Below are 19,674 nucleotides of genomic sequence, written 5' to 3' on the forward strand. Positions count from 1 at the left end.
TTAATTGTCACAACAAATTATTGGAAACGTTTCAGAAAAAATTTTTTACGTGGTTTAAAAATTCCACGAAAATTTACAGTTTGTATTCTACGATTGTATTGGCGCGTTCGTATTAGGAAACGGGATGAGAAAGTTGAGAGCGGAGAAAGAGAGGATGCCATCCGCCTACAACCGTATAAGGAGCCCGCGCATCTACTAGCAGAGCATGCGAGGCGAGTAGGTCGCGCTATACCCGTTGGCTCTGCTGAGCTCCTGATATTACGGCCACGTGTTTCGTCGCGGTACGTCGATCTGCCAGTGAACCACGCGACGAAACAAGCTCCACGCCCTTCATGCCGGTCTAATAGCCGGGAATCGAGATTAGAATGCACGTGGCTACCCTTCCGGAATCCACGATTGTCGCAATCGTCAAACAATACTTCTGATACCCTATACCCGTAAGAACTTTTGAAGCAAGCAAATAATTTAAATTCAAATTGTATCCTTCGTAATCTACGGTCAACTTAATTGTCACGCGAGACTGCTATCGACTATCGATCCTCTGTCGATGTTTTAATCAAACTCGCGTCATTTTAATACGCTATGCAACAGAGGTTGTGAAAACATTATTAAAAAACCTCTTTCTTACGTGTGAATTAATTACTTTTAGGGAATTGTGTCATTGAGTTATTATATCTTACGTATATATGTATTTAACTGATCGTTTGCGTTTTGAATGTCAATTTTTTCGGGAATAAATTAATTGTAGTTAATTATTGATGAACAATATATGTATGTATCAATAAAATTGAATAAAATTTCACCTGCGGATAATTTGTCGTATCGTTTATAAATTCCTGAATATAATTTGCAGCAATGATATTACGTTATATAATGTATGTTTGTACGTGCGAATTGATTCATTACCTATGTTAATTAATGTTAACAATTTAATAAAGTTAATAGGCTATAATAACGAAACTCTACGTTTCAAATTTCAATTTAACGAGTAAGATGTTAATTGACAATTAATAACAAATCGTAAAAAACATATAATATTAGAGAATGTTGAAAATATACACAAAATAATAATATTTTTTATGTGAATATGATTTTCTACAATCTGAAATTCAACAGCATTTAGATACAATAATAATGCGTAGTTTGTACTTTCTACAAATTATTATCATAATTTAAATGATTTGTAATATCCTAAAAATATGAAACACATGTCAAAACATCTAATAATGTTAAAATATTACAAAAAAAAAAGCAATAAAAACGTCTACAACCAAGATTCTGCACCGTGTAATATGAATTTCATTCCATTTCGTCATTTTTTAAATATGTACGTTGGAAGAGTGAGAAAAATAGGTTATAACATATAGGAGGTATATATGGAGCGTTATTCGTAGCTTCTACAGCAGCATGGCCGCCTGATAATGAATCCGCGACTCGCGGAGTCCTTGCGGCCACATTACGCGTCGCTCTACGAACGGAGTCGCGATCGGAGTCGTCGAAGGCGCGTGGAAAAAGGCAAAAGGGCTAGCCATCGACCGCGATTATATTTCGATACACGCGTGCTTACTTACGTATCGTTGACACTCGCCAAGACTCCTCACCTGCCCATCAAAAGACGTAAAGTCATCCACATTGGCCAACCAAGGAACCGGGTCACACGCGAGAAAGAAGGTTACGCTCGACGATGCACCGTACGTATCGCGGTTCTTGCGCCTTCATGTACGCCTAGTCGTTACTTGGCGAAATGTGGACGCCTTTCGGGAACTGTTTTTCTTGGCACCCTGAAGTGTACCCCGGGTGCGTCCAATTACCTGCGAGGGCAATATTAGGTGACGACCGAGACTGCAACGTTACGCGATGGCGGCCGATTCGAATACTGCCGTAGGCGCCAAAGTCTTGGAAACAGCTGGCAGAAACTGTTTTATCTACATACGGTAAAATCAATTTTTCACTAACTAACATCGCAGACGCAGACGAGGTATATTCTACAGACGAGATATATGAATAAACCTGGCATACAATGTATTTTTTTGTATAAAATTCCGACTTCGGAATCCGAGGACCCCCTACTATTTTTGTGTCGTATTTAGGTAAGGTTAGTATCACAGCGCTACCAGTGATGGGAATTAAAATCAAAATATATGGATGTTGCCACATTGTTTATTGAATTGAACGTAGAATCATTTCGGTTAGTTACTAGCTTTTTCGGTGTTGAAAATTTAAAAACACTGCGATGAATTTCAAAAATCATGTCTGGCACATGTTTTACTACGTCGGTATTTCAGAACGAGACACGAAGTCCCACAAGATGCACGGTCTATTCTGTCTAAATCGATATGGTAGGATGTGACATGAAAATGATCAGGTGACCTCCAAAATAAGGGACACGAAAAAACATTGCTAGTAGCGCTATGGTGTAAAACCTGTTGTAAAATCGGTATTTAATACGCGAACTTGTAGAAAAATGTTTATTTTTCCTTCAATTACATAGTAATTTTTTACCAAAACTTTAAACTGTATAATAAAATGAATTCCTTAAATTCTTTTTAATATACAAGGAATAAAAATATCTTCAATGTTGTGGTGAGACTAACTTGCCTTTATTTACTACAAATTATAAAAATAAACAGCAAAACTTTTGATAGATATGAAAGTATCTTCTTTCATTAATCTTCATCGTCGCTAATTATTATACGAGCTGACCTCTGTTGATTACGTTGTTTTTGCGCTGGTTCTTCCTCGTCGTCACTAATAATTATCGTCCTCTTCTTGGTATCCTGAGACATTAGTGGCTCCTTCTCTTCGTCGCTATCCAGAAGACGACGTTTTTTCACAGTTTCGTTTTCCTTGTCCGAGCCATCGGATCGAGATCTTTTCCCCTCATCTATTACAAATTTTCCAACAATGAATTATAAAATAGCAATGTAACAGTAATTTTAGATAGTTGTCACTTTCTTTCTTTACCTTCATTGGTTTCTATCTCCATTTCTTCAGAGTCAGACGAATCATGGATCAAATTAATACGTCCACTGAATTTTCTTTCTCCAGATTTTGATTTCTCTACAACTAATACAGAACATTTTACAGTTTATTTGGTTAAAATAATATAATTTCTGAGTACATTTAGTAATCTCTAAAGTTCAGAATGTTGAGCCAGCCTCGTCAATAGAGGGCACATAGCTGTCTTTTTGAATGTAGGAATTCGTACCGACTGACTGCGAATTCTCTGCTTCCGCTTCCTTCATTTCTGTATCGATGCGTTCAATCGACGTCGGGAAAGCTGATTTTCTCGTTGGTTTTGACACCGAATGAACACTGGTTTCAGTGTCAAAATTGCGAGAAGTTGATGGTTGCGGCTCGTCTTCTAAAAATATGCGAAAATATCTTCAGCATTATCGTCTCTATCTAACAACTTGGAACACGTTAAATGACATTATTTAATTTTTCTCTGTTCAAAGAAATTACGGAAAATTCCTCAACGAATAATAGCTACCTCATTATTACTTACTATGTTCGTTATATGTTAATAAATAAACTTCAACGTGACATGTACCTTTCAAAGCGAAGTACTTCTTAATATTTTCCAAGACATCTTCGTCCTCGCTTCCACTGCTTTTATCATCATCAGGTTTCATTTTTGTCGGCGCTGATTACGCAATAAAAAAAAATATACGTAGATAGAGATTTATTACACGTACACGCGTGTCTTCTTCTCTATTTTTAGAAACGAAGAAGTGTAACTGACAAAAAGATAATACCTTCGAAAACGAAGTTTCCTGCCAATACAGACTCGATAAGATCACAGCGTTTCTGAATCAACGAGGCAGGCATATTAGACGGTATGCGCCAATAAGATTCTTGTTCATCAGCAGGAGGTGTGAATCCCATAGCCCGAATAAGCTTCTGAAAGCTCGGCGAATCCATTGCAGCCGACGAATAATCTGTCAGCGGGACTAAGGGGATACCTTCGGTGCTTTCCTCGTCTCGATCGTCCAGGACATCCAGTAGGGATTCCTTGATCCATTCCAGAGCCTCGTTCATATCTGATTCATCGAAAGATCTGCTATTACATTTTTCCATCGAACTGAGAGCACACTTTTCTTTTTTTTTTTTTTTTTTAAATCGTTTCGCGACTCTTTCAAAGTTTTGCGATATACCGTTTATTGAAAATGAAATGTCGAACGAAAATGGTTTGAGGAGAGATCGGAAATTATTCTAATCGAATAATTTTACTACGTGTAAACACGTGTTATAATTACTCATAATTGTGGTTCATGATTCACAGAAATACACAGCAATTCACAGGAATAGACAAGATAATAAATTTTCAGTGATGCACAGGGTATACACTTGATAAATTTTCAAACTCGATTCTCCCGAAAACGAAGGCTTTAACGAAAAAATTTTGTTCTTACTTTTCGACTCGGTTTTTTACACGTAGAATCACTGCCCAATCGCAACATTCTGTGTATACATGTACAAAAAAAAAAAAGAAAAACAATATTCAGGTATATCGTAAGAAAATATATGAACCGTGCGACCCTCCTTGAGAGCAATGGCATTTTGATAGGCGACAAAAAAAGGATTACAGGACCGCTTTATAACGACGTCTTTGCCAGAAACCCACTGGGGGGATATATAGACTGGTATTTCACCGCAAGCGGCGGTCTCTTTGTCAAATTATTACTTGTTCCCACTCGTTTTTTACTCCTGAACGATCACTACAGGTCCTTTCGACCCCTCGCGTTCTTCTCGAAAGACATTTGTCCTTCGTTGACTGTGTAAAGAAAGAGAGAGATATTCCAACGTATCTACCCTAAATTTCATTGCCATAAATCACAGTCGAAAGCTCACAGGCCGTGATACGACGTTACTCACTCTTGTCGATGACATCCTTCAACAGCCCTGATAATTGTTCATTCGTGTAAACCATCGTTGGCTGTTTCCTCGCATTTTTCTTCGTACCCTTGTCCGCCGGTTTATTGGAAGCCCGGTTCTTATTGCTCGAGGATTTCCCAGCTTCTTCGTCGCTACTTTCATCCTCGTCGGAATTACTGGCAGACCGCGTTTCCCACGACGATTTACCTTTTTACAAAGTAATGGGAAATGGATATAAACGTTTCTCGATATGGCTTTGCTCGGTCGCAAACGCTCGCGGAGCGAGGTCTTTTAAAAACGTGCGCTCACAACGTGAAAGTCAGGTTGAATAATTTTCAATGTAACATTCTGTGAAATAGAATTTTTCAATCGAGACGCAGAAAAATTCGTAATTTTCTGTTTTTTCTTTTTTTTTTTTTTTTTGAATGAGGCGTCGCGAACTCGCAAGAAGCGAGACCAAAGTTTAATATTATGGCACTTGCAAGTTGAGATCGTACGCGACTACGCGCGCGCCGTGCATCTGCATGCGGCGTTGCAGCGAGAAGTTGGCGAAAAGTTCGAGAAACTATCCGAAACAAAAAAGTATCAATATTTCTGTAGCTTCCTGCTGTATGTTCCAGCTGAGCTTAAATACCGCGTTGCGTCACGGGGAAATCGGCGATGCTCTTGTAACTTTCGTAAGTTTTCGAACTTTGAAATTTCGAAATTTCCAAAGCTCGGCGAAACTTTGTTAACTTTAATGAAATTCAGCCGTCGATCGAATCAGCGCAAAGCGAACGTGGAAATATCAGACTGGCCGAAAGGTAACTGCGTTCTTTTTATTCCTTTCGCGTGCAAAATGAAAGGCGAGTTTTCCATTATTGGCCATTTTGTTCGATTACCTTTCATCATGTTTCAACTTCAAAGCTCTTATCCTCTCCTGAGACCTGGCAAGCTCTAACAATTCTAATTCTAGTTCGGGGGCTTTCTGAAAGTCGGCGTTAAATAAACAGTTGTTGCATTCTATTTTTCTACAAGTTCGAACAATCAGCTTCGATTCCACGGTGAATCTGCGACTTCCTTTGACTAACTTCACTTTAAAGAATTCAGAATGAAGTTAGTTACATTTTAAGGCGTATCTCCATCTATTAGAAAAAAAGCAATTACTTTTTGGCTGATTCAATAACAATAAATGAATGAATTTACGTCGAACATCGCCGATGACGTGGAACTATAAGGAAAATAAGCGTATCTTGGCGCGGATTTGCAATGATAATACATGTAGTGAAATTAGGAGGATACGATCATTTCTAGAAGTAACCTATTTACTAATTTTCTACTGAACTGAAAACTTTCTTGCATGTTGTTTTGAAAGCATATCGATCGACGCACACGCGATATTAAGTTCCACCATTTCTGAAAACACGCCATACGTTTCGATCGTGGGACCGTATTCGGAGGAAACTCGCGACCATATTCGAAGAAAGCAGAGGAGGGGGTGGGAGGAGGGGGGAACGTTCTTTCAATAACACGGAAATCGAGACAAAAGTTCGCTTTTACACCTCATCCCCGAATCTTATACAGGGTGTTTCGTAACTTGTGGGACCCACTTCGACAGCTGATTGTACGCCTAAAAATAATGAAAAAAAAAGTCATATAAATATAATGTCCTATCTGTCTTCGTTTATGAGATATAATTTCTGTTTTAATTACTTTTACAAAAGATGCTCGAAACGACCACCTTGCATTTGAAGACAAGCCTGCACGCGTCTTGTCATTCATCTGGTTACTCTCTCTATCGTTTCTGGTGTTTCTCGAATTTGTCGGAAGCCTTGCTCTATTCTATTTCGTAGTATTTCAGCATTTACAATCGATGTTGCGTATACGATAGATTTTAAACGTCCCCACAAATGAAAATCTAATGGATTCGAATCCGGAGAACGAGCAGGCCGTGCAATAGGACCTCCACGACCAATCCATTTATTTGCAAAGTGTTGATTTAAAAATTGCTTAGCCACTCGGCTAAAACGCGGCGGAGCTCCATCATGCAGAAACCGCATACGAAGTCTAATATTGACTGGAACTTCCTCTATTTCGTGTAAACGCGTGTTCAAAAAATCAACGTACTTTGCGCCTGTTAGTTTCCCATCGAGAAAAAAAGGTCCAATTAAAAATTTATCAATTATTCCTGCCCATATGTTTCAACTAAACTGGTGTTGATGTCTTGAATGCACAATCACGTGTGGGTTTTCTTCATCCCAATTATGATTATTATGAAAATTGAATATACCATCCCTGGTAAAACTAGCTTACTAGAGTTTGCTCTGTTTATAAAGTTCATTATATCTCATAAACGGAGACAGATAGGACTTGTATTTATATGACATTTTTTTCATTATTTTTAGGTTTACAATCAGCTCCCGAAGTGGGGCCCGCAAGTTACGAAACACCCTGTATATCTAGAACGCGATCTATCGCGGCGCATTGAATACAAATAAGCGGACGCTCTGAAGAGAAGCAGAAAAACAATAACAATGATAAATATGAAATTCCTCGCGGCATAATGGGGAGAGCAGGGCACACGGGGCGATATTGGCACGCTAGCGAGAGCAGGAGAACCCCACGGCTGGAATTCGTGTTTTTCGATATTAAATAACAGGATTTGTATTCTGCAACGATTCCGCTGCCATGAACTGCCGCGCTCTGCCGTTCCTCTGCAGAATCCCCCATTATTTCAATCGTGTTCTCTACGTGAACGCCTCGTGGAATTTGATAAACGCGCGTTCGCTTCGCATACAACTGACAATGACTCGCCGATAAAAAAAAAAAAGAAAAAAAGAAAAAAATTTCTAAGAAATATTCCTCTCGTTCATTTTGATTTTTCAGCAATTACACTCGACACTAGAACTACCAAGGATTGGAGCACAGAATTTTCATCAGAGACGTTAAAGTGAAAAAAAAAANAAAAAAATAGAAAAACCGTAAAATATTAGGATATCCATGAGATAATAAGTTGATAGAAAATTTTATTTTATTCGAGAGTTAATGCAGTTTTAATCTATAATATAATTTAACAGTAAGCACACTAAAAAATGTTAATATATTTAACTAGAACATAGATTATGTTACAACAAATCAAATTATTGTCATTAGATGGCTTATTAAAAAGACTTGTGGGTAATACAATAGAATACACAAGCTTTTATTTACTGTGTTTCATAAAACATTGTTCAAATCTTTAAAAAATATCAAACTAAAAATTAGGAATTAGTCATTTTAGCCACCTCCGGTAGTTTCTAGTGTTGAAAATCGTTAACGCGTGCAATTTTACGAATCGAATAAACTGATTTGAGACGATCGTTCATATTTCAAGTCAGTGGAAAATAAACAACCAGAAATATTGATATAATCTCAAAAAAAAAAAAAAAAAAAAGAGAAGTGCAATTTCTGTAGGACGGTTGCTTTCGACGTTATCATCAGTAGAAAAAGAAAAAGAAAAAAAGGATTCCAATCGAAAGAAACCCCGTGGCAGAAAAAGAAGATTCTGTAGAAATTGATCTCTCGTCTCGCAGTTTTTCTTCAGCTCGGTTCCCCTTAATTCACTGCCAACCACAGTCCCAAAACTCGCCGGGAACGGAGCCCGAAAAGCGCTGGGCTCGCTGCAAGCGCAGTTGCCGGCAATCGTGTTAGCAGAAAAGGCTGATCGGATGGGAATGGTCGCGGAATCTAAGAGATGGTAAGAAAGACAGATGCGAATGGAATGGGATAGGATTGGCCGGAACAAGGGGTGCTTCAGAGACGCTCGAGACGGTAGAAGAGAGAGACCAAGGGCAGGGGAAAGAGGTAAAGAGAACCGCACACAGAAGGGAAAAGAGGGGAGAGAGGGCGAACACTTACCGTGGTTGCTTTTTCTCGATCGCTTTTTGCGAAACTCCTTGCGATCCGTGGCCAATCCTAATTCCAAAAGCTTCTCCTTGATCTTTGGCTTCGGCCGCTTTATCGTGAGCCCATTGAAGATCAAGTCTACGGGATCTGCTTGTACAAAACATAATAAAGGTTATTGATTCGCCAGTGAAAGAGAAAGAAAGAGAGAGAGAGAGAGAGAGAAAGGAAGGAAACGAAGAAATTACTTTTTCGAATCTTCGAAAAAGTCTAGAACCGACTGCTGGAAACAGGATGGGACTTCGTTTCTTCTCAAATTGTAAAGATCGATTCAAAGGCAATGAAACATTCAAATCCGCTGCTTGATAAATGAAAATTTTGTGAATTTCGCGCGAAGCAAGGATGACGTTGTCAAAGTTTCGATGGAGAGAGAGAGAGAGAGACAGAGAGAGAGAGGCGAAGTTTTCGGGGATTTTCATGGGAACACGGTGATGTGAGAGTAATCGCGAGTATTAAAATCACGGGAGGGCGTGCGAGAACGAAGCAAGTTTTACAAAGACTCGCGCAGAAATCTTACTGTCCGACGAAGGAAGGAAGGATATTATTCTTTGGCGTTCCGAGCGGGGGGTTCGAGTCCAGCTGCGAGGCAGCAACCCAGCCCCAGCCGTCACCGATCCGCCCGGCGCTTAATTAAATTTCGAGAATCGTCACCGCTGCTAATGAATTCCCGAACGGAACATTCGCAAGATTCTTCAACTGTTTCCAAAGGCGCGGCCAGCCAGACATCGCGCATTCCCCGCCAAATTACACCGTATCGCTGAGATATATTCATTTACTTACGATACACGACGACCAGCGAGCGCAACGCGTTCGTGAGAATGAAAAATTACCGTCGTCGTGCTTCAGTTCTTCCCAAAGTTCCGTGAGCTGGGCGACCTCGTCCTCCGACCATTCCTTCGGAAGTCTCTTCTGCACCTGGCTCCGTACAGCCTGGAACAACGTTCGACTCTGTCAAAATTTCATAATTGAAGGATCTTGCACAAGATTCTTGACTTGAAATTCTACGTCTACGACGTAGGGGGTGACCAATGTGGTGCTTTTTTTTTTTCCAGCTGCTTGTCGTGCAAATGAGATCTCGAGGAAGATGTCCTGGCGTCTAATTCCGATCCCAAGCCCCTGAGAGTATCTTTGAAACAAGATAGAGGAAAAAGTAAAAGCTCGCTCGTTTTCCAACGATTACGTTTCACCCTCGGCGAGGTTCCTTCTTGTTGGTATACCAAATGGCCGTCGAGCAGCGACTTCACGGACTAAATGAATGTCAAATGAACAGCCAGCCGTAGACCGCCCTCGCTCAGTTTCGAGGGGGCGACGGGTATCCACGCATGAAATTATTTAAATGAAACGGGCTTTCACGAGCCCCTCCCTTTCACGGATTTCGTCGACGAATCGGTAATACGCTTCGCCCCCCTCCCCCCCTTTTCAGTCGTCGCTTCGCGCTGCTTCTTGCTGCCCGTTGACGCGACCTGATGTTTAACTTACTATGAAATTACACGTAATACGCGTGATTCTTCGCAATTGATACCAGCAGCGCCAGAAAACGGACTCGTTTGTAGGGATGAATGAAAGACGCGGGCGTATACGTTTGATAGTATCTTACAACACGATCGTACTGCTACTGAATTATAAAAATTATAAAAATTACAAAAATTATAAAATATAAAAATATTAAAATTATAAAATATCAAAAATTATTTTAAATTTTATAATTATTTTAAAATTATATAATTATTTTAATTATTTATATAATTATTTATTTAATTTTATAATTATTTTAAAATTATATAAAATATTAAAATTATAAAAATTATAAATGATTTGCACTGCTTGAATTACAAATGACTCGTGTACGTACAATAGAACGTCGATTGTCTGAATACAGCCTAATTATGTACATATATACAGGGTGGAAAGAAAAGTGATGAATTCTATACCTTTTTGACCTTGAATTTCAAGATTAAAATTTCTTTTTTTTCTTTTTTTTTTTGCGTTATATTCTACTTATCACGAAGGTAAAATTTTTCCAAGGAACCATGAATTGTAATCTAATAATAGTTCTCTTGAAGAATGATAAAAGAGTGCTAACAGCGACTTTATGGTTCTGGACGCGTGGATGCCTATTTTAAGTAATTTTCACTAACATTCGATTTATCATAGTTGTAGCATCAGTGTGAAAGTAAATAATCAAATGATAAAACTAACTGTACACATTATTCGAAGTATAAACGTTACGTTCACGCGTCCAGAACCATAAAGTCGCTGTTAGAACGCACACGCCCGCAGTGTTAAGAAACGTTTTCGCCATTTTTCGAGAGAACCATCAGGTTGCAACCTATGGTTCCTTGGAAAGGTTTTACCTTCGTGATGAGTAAAACACAATGCAAAGATAGAAAAGATTTTGACCTTGAATTTCAAGGTCTAAACTTTTCTTTCCACCCTGTAACTATATATCGAGCAATATATTGTATATTTTATTCACACGTTTTCTTGCCTCAAATTGCCTTGTCCTAGTGTCTCATTTAAAGCGATGAAATTGCCTTTCATTTGCGCTATGAAAATACCATCAAAAGAAAACGTGTGAATAAAATTGAAGTTAAAATTAAACATTGCTGAACTTTGTTAAAAAAAAAAACAACGAAGATACATACAATTTACATTTAATTTAGTCGAAATGCACAATGTAGCGTGTCAATATTATTAGAATTTCAAAATAACCAGGATAATAAGAGAAACTTTCATCTCTACGGAAGGTTGAAAATAGCGAACGATGATAATTGGATCGAGCTGTGTACGTACAAATGAACTTTGCATTAATTCAAGAGACAGCTCTTGAATTGCGTACCAGGTGAAGGGATGATGAAAATTTTACAGCGTCCGACTTACTGATTATTAGACAAAATATCCATAATAAACGTCCGTATTTGAAAATTGTTCAATTAAAACTCAACTGATTCGCGGCACACGATCGCAAATTTTATTCTTGATAAAATCGTTCATCCAAATTATTTATCCAGATTTGTTTCCTATTAATTAATAATAATCGACGTTCTACAGCAGTAACGAAATCTTGAAAAAATGGTAAATGAGTGTAGACAGAATGTCATTTTTTTTTTTCTTCTTTTCTTTTATCTTGCATTTCTCGGTTGGTATTCGGCTAACAAGTTTTAAAGGATGAAACCTCGGATCTGCTGAACACGCAGCTTTCAGCTTCAACTAAAGTACAATATTTGCAGCAATTAATTTGACGTAAGATAAACTTCAGAGAGATTCCTTTGGCTTAGGAATTTGTCAGGGAATCAATAATATCCCGAGTAATCCAATCACCGCCTCCTAAAGGAGAAACAGCAATCACTCCATTTCCTCTAAATAGTTGCGTTTCGAGTTTAGCGAAACGCAGCGATTTCATTCGTGGAAAGACTTGTAAGAATCCGGTTTGCGTTAACGACGGGTGGTAAAGAAAAGTTTAAAAATCTTAGAAAAAGGCAATAAAGACGGACCGCTCTTCTGTGAAATTCAATTAAACGGGAGGAGGTTATTAAGAGGTTATTTTTAAAAGCATCCCGGAATTTACTAGTAATAGAAAGTGTGTGTATATATACGTCTCAATTTATTATTAATAACTGCTGATCAAAGGCTTCAGCTTTTACAAAAGTAATTAAATTAACTCTTGTATATCTTGCGTGCAAGTAATTAAATCAACTCGCCAGATCATCAACTGTATTTCATAATTCTTTTTATGAAACAATGCAACTTTATTTACAATAAAATACGATTGGAAAAAAAAGTAACTACTAGAAAAATTTGTCGTTTTGTTATTAAATTTATATTTGACAATTAATTTTATATTCAAATTCATCTCAATTTCTACAGGAATAATAAAAAACGCCCTGAGGATTGATCCGTTGAGAATTTTCAGACTACGTGTTTAGCAATAAAAAAAAAAAAAAACAAAAAAAAATAACAGTTGGCAATGATCGAATTTTCAGAGGGAACTGTACGGAGAGAAATCCGGTAAGAAATCAATAACATTCCGAGCGGACAGGTTTGTCCTCGTCTCTGAATGAGTGGTGTGAGTCGCAATCAGACGAAGTCCCGACGGAGCAGCGGGTGCACACCTATGATTAATCGTCAATTTCGAAGTGGGGTAATACCGTTTTAACGGTACTCAGATATATCGTCGCCTTACCCCCATCCATCGTTCTTACTTTCCCCTCTATTTCTCTTTGGCGCACGTGCTTCCAGGTTGCACCGCCGTCTTAAAGCAGGTAATGTCTCAAGATTATCGCTATAACGTGCCCACGCCGCGATGTTGTCCGATGGCTTCCCGACAAACAGAGAGATGTAACGACGAGGCTCGCGTTAAGTCCCCTACTGGCTAAATGAGCACCGCGCAGAATTACGAAAGACACCGAGGAATCAGAAGGAGAAATGTCATCTTTTTTTTTTTTTTTTTTCGACGAAATAATCTGACATCCACTTAGCAAACTAATTTTGCTAATTTCGTTGCCGTAGCTTGAAGATTTCTTAGATGCCCATGGGAAATTATCTAATGTATATGGTGAAGAAATCCAAAGTACGACAGTTTCAGAGTTGTTGATGAAGATCAAATTATTCTTGGAACTGTCTTATGTCGATAGGAACTGAAAAATGGCAAAATCCAACAAAATTTGGTCAATAAAGTTTCTGTCTCTCACGAAAAATTCGCCCTTCATTCACACACACACGCTACAAAAAAAAAAACACAAAATTTTCATTTTCACGTGCAATGACAACCATAACAATTTGCTATTCGTTTCAAAAATAAGTGCATCTAGTGCGATTTTTTTGCAATGTTTATTTAAAACACACTGTCACGGAGTTTAACGAAAATAATATAAGAAAATAAGTTGGAGAAATCAAGTTGTAGAACTTGCGAGTTCCTAATTGGAAAATGGCAAAATTCAACAAAGTTTGGTCAATAAAATTTCTGTCTCTCACGAAAAATTGGCCTTTCATTCATACGCACACTACAAAAAAAAAAAAAAAACGCAGCCACAAAATTTTCATTTTCACGTGCAACCATAACAATTTGCTATTTGTTTCAAAAATAATACATACCGCATCTAGTGCGATCTTCTCGCAATATTTATTTAAAACACTGTCACCGGAGTTTAACGAAAATGACACAAGAAAACAAGATGGAGCTCGCGAGTTCCCAATGAGCGCGATAAATAAAATTCGGGGATTTACGCGGGCCGCTTCTTCGCCGCTTTATTCGATTAGCAAGTAACACGCGCGTTGGAAGCGTGTTACGCGCGAATTCAACGTCCATGCAAATGCTGGATTTCGTTTCAACGGTACATTTTCATGTAAATTTTCTTCAAAGTTGCCGACCGTTACGTTTCGCACTTTTTGAAGCGCCGGGGAAAATTCTGGATTTTCGGGGTCTATGCGATACATAATACATGAAACTGGCGCAGTCACTTGTTTCAAAAGGTTTTGCTCGGAATCGTATTGTAACTAGTCTGCAAAAGTTGTCGTACAAAGGATTATTCGGACGCTGGTAGGACACGCGAGAAACAGGGGAGGACGAATATCGGTCTAACGAAACTCATTCAAATCACCGTTTCCACGCGTCTGCGCGCCGGCATGTGATTTCTTATCAGCCTTTTTACATCCCGTAATAATCTTTTCCGCAGCCATTGTTGCCGCCGCTGAAAATGAACCCCTTTATACCTACGCCTGTACACTGTTGCCCATTGCGGCCGGCATTCAAATGATCTCTCTCAACATAAAGTTCTCACTCACCGAAAATATCGCCCTTCCTCCTTTATATTCCCCCTTTTTTTGGATCCTCATTGTTCTTTCGCGATATCTGTATTCATTATTCTCACCAAGTACGAGACAATGTTAAATAATTAAAATTTATCAGTTTTCGATGATATGAAGGATTTTAACCCTTTGCATTCGACTGAGAGAGGACATCGTACTTAAATCTAGCCAATAGATTGGACTCTCTCTTTTTGTAATTTGCTGACAATTGTAATAAAGCTATATGTAATGATGTAAGAAGAATATTAAATGATACAGTAATTGGTCGTGGTCTTATTTTTACTAGAGAAAAAGGAAAATTTGTTTCATTTAAATAAATATATATATATATATATAATGTACTAAATATATATAATTATAAATTAATTATTAATCATTATAATGTTAATAAATAATATACTAAATATATATAATTATAAATTAATTATTAATCATTATAATGTTAATAAAATTGAAAATACATATGCCTGAATAATAGATATGGAAATTTATAATAAATTTAATAATAAAAATTAATAATAAATTAATAATAATAAAATTAATAATAGATTTCGAATAATTAATAGTAAAAACTGACAAATTGATTTATCATAAAGTTTCTTAATAAAATGAAAATTAAATGCCCACGATAAGAAATTAAATTTGACGATATTTGAACGAATTGACAAAGTTCGAGGTCGAATTATCAATCTCATCAATTCAACAATTGAATACTATGAAAGATGTAAAAACGAAAGAATCCCAAAAAAAGATATTGAAAGGAATTCCAAAGGATTTTAAACTTTAAATAAACTGCCAATTATTTTTCAGCTAGTCACTCTCGCATTTTCGAGCTTCGATAATTATTAACATTGTCAATCATCCTTTATTCGCATCCTCCATTCTCGACAACAAAAGTAAAATAATAATAACAATCCTCGCTCGTTTCCTCCAGATAAATTGTCGAAAGCGGGGGATATTAAGCTCGCCTGGTCTTACTTTGGCGTTTGAATGTTTATACGCGTCTCGCAGGACAAAGGGCAAACAAAGCGATAGTTCGTCGCGGGGGGGTGTCGCGGCAAGGGAAATAACGCGCTCGAACGAATAAGCCACGGATGGAAACTCGCGAACAGGGGAACTTTAATATTACCGACCCACGATTTGAAGTGAGTAAAGGAAAAATTTATTGCCACGTTTCCAAGGCGCCAGTGAACTACAACCATTCTCACCCTTCGCCCCGTCAAAGAACAACGCCGTTAAAATTGTTTTCGCTGCAGCGACGTTCAAGGAGGAACGAATTCGAGCCTTATTCCCCGGTGTCGTATCGAGTCCGACGAATTAATGTTTTTTTTCTCTTTCGTTCATTTCTGCTTTGTAAGCTACATAAGGGAGGACGATCATTGCTGAAACGTGTGAAATTAATATTAGCCTCTTTGCGTGCATTGACGATTTTTTCTCCGTTCTCCTTTTTTTTTTTTTCGTCAAAACTGTAAAAATAACAGGCTATCGAGAAGGTTGATGGTTGATATCGCGTTCAATTCGGTCTCGACAAACCGAACGGAACCGCGGGAGGGTAGATACATTAATTGTCAAGTTTTGAAACGGTTCCAATAGGGCGGGGACCGTTTCTGCCGAGGAGGCAGCAAGAACGATCCATTGAAAGTTAAGGGAGCGTCTATTTATGCGTCTAGCTTCCTGCCGAAAATCTTCGTACACGATCGTACACAGTTGGAAAACGCAAACATAGCGACAGAGCTATGGGTCCTTGCGTAGTCGTACGGCCGCGCCACCGGAAAGGAACACTTGACAGGGGAAAATCTCGAGACACATCCATCCCCGAAGCCGAAGCAGCAGTCGTAAAGGGGGTGAGAGAGGGAGGAAGAAGTGTTGCTGGCACAGCGGAAGTCGCGATCCACGTAGGAACAGAGAAACCTGCTTCACGAGCAGCAGCCTCGGAAGGGAAAAATTGTCTCCGGAGACAATTTACAGTTCCTGCAGGCCAATTCTTTGGCTCAGATTTTTTGCATATGTTCAGTCTGTCACCGACGCCGCTCCACGGAACTTTATTTTTCGAGACACAGCTACCAACCCCTCGCGCTCTCCCACGCCCCTCGTAAATCATTGATCCTGTCAGGGTCATGTCCGACCCGAGGGTGAGCAAACTGGCTGCAAGGGAGCCTGCAAATCTCACAAATTATCGAAGGGGCAACGAGTCAATGTGTCGTTGCGAGAAATGTCGTTTTGAGTCAGTGACTTTTCTCGTTTGAAATTGTTTGGGAACAGCGTCAGATTCATAGAGTCGGTTGCCAACCTCTGGTACGCAAAGATAATATCGGTAATGGCGTGAAACATTAAAAAGAGGAGTTGAAGCGAACACACAGAAACAAAGTTATATGGTTCTGATTTACAAAGAGAGACTTTTGGGACAATTTTCGAGGGACAAGTGAGGCAGGTCTACACGGATTAATTTCAAGAAATACTCAAGGGTGATTCTTGCGAAGATATTGAAAAGGCAGCGACGTTATTTTATTAATCAAAGGATTATCATCATTTGCAAATTTCGCGAAATTTCGTTTACGCGAAAAAAAAAAAAAATGAAACAATTACGCGAAAATGTGTAACAACGTGTAAATGCGAAGAAACTCCTTACCTTTGAATTGACGATCAAGTACATTTCTTTCAATTTCTTCATGATACCACGACGCGTTCTTTCTTGATTAATGTGCTCCAGGATCCAATCGACGACGTCTAAATTGACAAAACGTAAAGATACAATTTATAAATCTATATTTATATATTTATATTGGATCAAAGCTGCTTACCTGATAGGGCCCTTGCCTGATCGCTAGCGCTATCCCCTCCACTGCATGCGAGAGTGGAGGGGATAGCGCTAGCGACCAGAAAAGTAGAGGCAAGAGCCGCCAGTTAGCCACCTCTGTATCAAATTGTCACAAAAGTTTCTCTTTGCATGAAACGATTTCAACAGACGAGTCAACAAAGCTTTGGAAAGATGACGTTACGAAGATACTAAAGTAACGAATGGACGTAATAAATCAGAATGGATCAAACATAATTCAATGATATAATATAATTCAATTCAATGATATAAATCTCTAAAGTAAAAAGAAACTCTTGAGTCAACCTAATACGCAATTACTTGGTATAAAAATATTGGGTGAAGTAAACGTTATTTTTTTTTTTTAATCATTTTGAACAATCGTCGAGATTTTTAATAATCGTCGATAGTTTTAAGATACGGCAGTGTTTTATAGTATCGGCATTATTTATATTCAGTCAATATTATCCTGAAGGATTCGTAGGAAGGGGAAGGATAACCGGATCATCACGAGGGTACGTGATTGGGTTAGCTGATAAATGAAGACGTTGTTATCAGTAATTTAATATTATCGACGATTCTCTCTGACGTCTACCAATTTCGGTATCAAGGATCGCTTAAAATAATGCCATACTATCCGAAACAACACAGCCAGACTTTCAAGTAGCTTCCAGATTAAACGAAAGGGTGTATATATCGTTCCTGGAGCCCCTTATCATTATCTGCGATAACAAATTTGATAATATATATTTGTATCCTAACGTATTATTTAATTAATGTTTGTTTGTCAAAGTATTTCCTTGCAATTCATAATACTTTATTTAATATTTATCGTAAACTGACTGAAAGTTTGTACGATAATAATTATACTTGCTTTTAAATATTAATGAGAAAAATCTTTTATATTTACTTTCTATGTGAAAAATGTTGAAATCAGATTAATGTAACACGTTTGTGCAAATATTTGTTTATACTTAAATTAATGAACATGTTTTTCCAAACACTTAATAATTCGTTGTTTAACGTTTATCGTATTGAACTGATCGAAAATTTCTACGATAATAATTATCATGAAAAAACTTTTATATTTACTTTTATATTTCGAAACTTTCATAAATCTTTTATATTTCGTATGAGAAATGTCAAGATCGACTTAATGTAGCATGTTTGTTCAAACACTCGTAGTAATATTTTGTTTGATACTTATCGTATCAATCAGATTGGAAATATCTGTGCGATGATTATAATTACACTTGCTCTCAAACAGTGAAACGTGAATAAATCTTTTACATTTACTTTCCGTATGAATAATGAGATCGAGTTGACACGTTGACGCAGATTTTTTTCGAAAGTAGAATGATCGTTCCCCTGATAGAATATACTATTCAATCGGCGGCAAACTGGAACAGGATCGTGGCTAATCGTTTCCCTTGGCAAATTCGAAAATAACCGGGAAAGTTGTGCGTTAAAGAAGACTCGTAAATCATGGGATTCATGGGAGGGGCAGAGGGGAGAGGAACAGCGTACCTTGGGGATACTTGTTAGTCTGATGTTCCATAAAGAGAGTGCGTAACTCGTCCTCCTGGGTTTCGGTCCAAAGGCTGCGCGAAACTTTCTTGTTATCCGTTTCCGCGTTGTAACCCTCGACGACCTCGGTCGCGTCACGAGTGGTCTTCCAGAACAGCAGCTCCATGTACGCTTTCCGGTTCTTCTGCGCGACTTCGATGAAACGCCGGATTATGAAAACTGCGAACTTCTGCAGCTCCTGTAAAAGCCACTCGGTTCTCATTGGTTTTCGAGACGAAAGTACCGTAAATTCGACGATTAAAAAAAAAAAAAAAAAGAGAGAGAGAAAATTGCGCGCAGAACAGAGAACTTTAATGTTACAGAAACAATTCGTATTACATTTATCTGTTGCGAGGGAAAATAATTACCTTGTGACCGTGGTACCTCGACTCGAGGATTCTTTGGAAAACGCGGAACATCGACGCTTGGAACATCATTCCCGGCATTTTGCAGTCCCACGCTATACGGTGGAGCATCTTATTGACGTAGTGATTCACCTCGTCTGTGTTCTTGTCGAACTGTTGCAGCAGAATCAACATCGCTCTCACGACTTTCACATTGGCAAATCTTGAAACGAAATGTTATTGCAGGAATCAGACAAATCTAAAATTCTTAGTGCATGCTTGTAAGCACACTTGAGACATTGAAACGAAAGATGGCCTAATTATAATTAGATCAGGATTAAG

General features: G+C 38.2%; 1 protein-coding gene across 4 annotated transcripts in view; it reads right to left on the reverse strand.

The window, feature by feature from the left end:
* Window positions 1–2,576: 2,576 nt before the first annotated feature.
* Window positions 2,577–19,674, reverse strand: part of LOC122539020 (protein timeless homolog) — a 242,536-nt gene continuing 225,438 nt past the window's right edge. For 2 of the 4 annotated variants that reach the window (XM_043673586.1, XM_043673585.1), the window contains exons 18-28: window positions 19,357–19,555; window positions 18,950–19,187; window positions 17,237–17,334; window positions 9,630–9,729; window positions 8,755–8,889; window positions 4,879–5,085; window positions 3,759–4,043; window positions 3,554–3,646; window positions 3,209–3,364; window positions 2,965–3,066; window positions 2,577–2,884 (exon numbers count right to left, since the gene is read on the reverse strand). In XM_043673586.1, the coding sequence (XP_043529521.1) occupies window positions 2,667–2,884; window positions 2,965–3,066; window positions 3,209–3,364; window positions 3,554–3,646; window positions 3,759–4,043; window positions 4,879–5,085; window positions 8,755–8,889; window positions 9,630–9,729; window positions 17,237–17,334; window positions 18,950–19,187; window positions 19,357–19,555 (1,831 nt within the window). In that variant the 3' untranslated portion in view covers window positions 2,577–2,666. The remainder of the gene's footprint in view (window positions 2,885–2,964; window positions 3,067–3,208; window positions 3,365–3,553; window positions 3,647–3,758; window positions 4,044–4,878; window positions 5,086–8,754; window positions 8,890–9,629; window positions 9,730–17,236; window positions 17,335–18,949; window positions 19,188–19,356; window positions 19,556–19,674) is intronic. The other 2 variants (XM_043673587.1, XM_043673589.1) reach the window with 2 other exon arrangements.

This window comes from Frieseomelitta varia, unplaced genomic scaffold (genome assembly GCF_011392965.1).
Source record: "Frieseomelitta varia isolate USP_RPSP 00005682 unplaced genomic scaffold, Fvar_1.2 scaffold_188, whole genome shotgun sequence".
Lineage (NCBI taxonomy): Eukaryota > Metazoa > Arthropoda > Insecta > Hymenoptera > Apidae > Frieseomelitta > Frieseomelitta varia.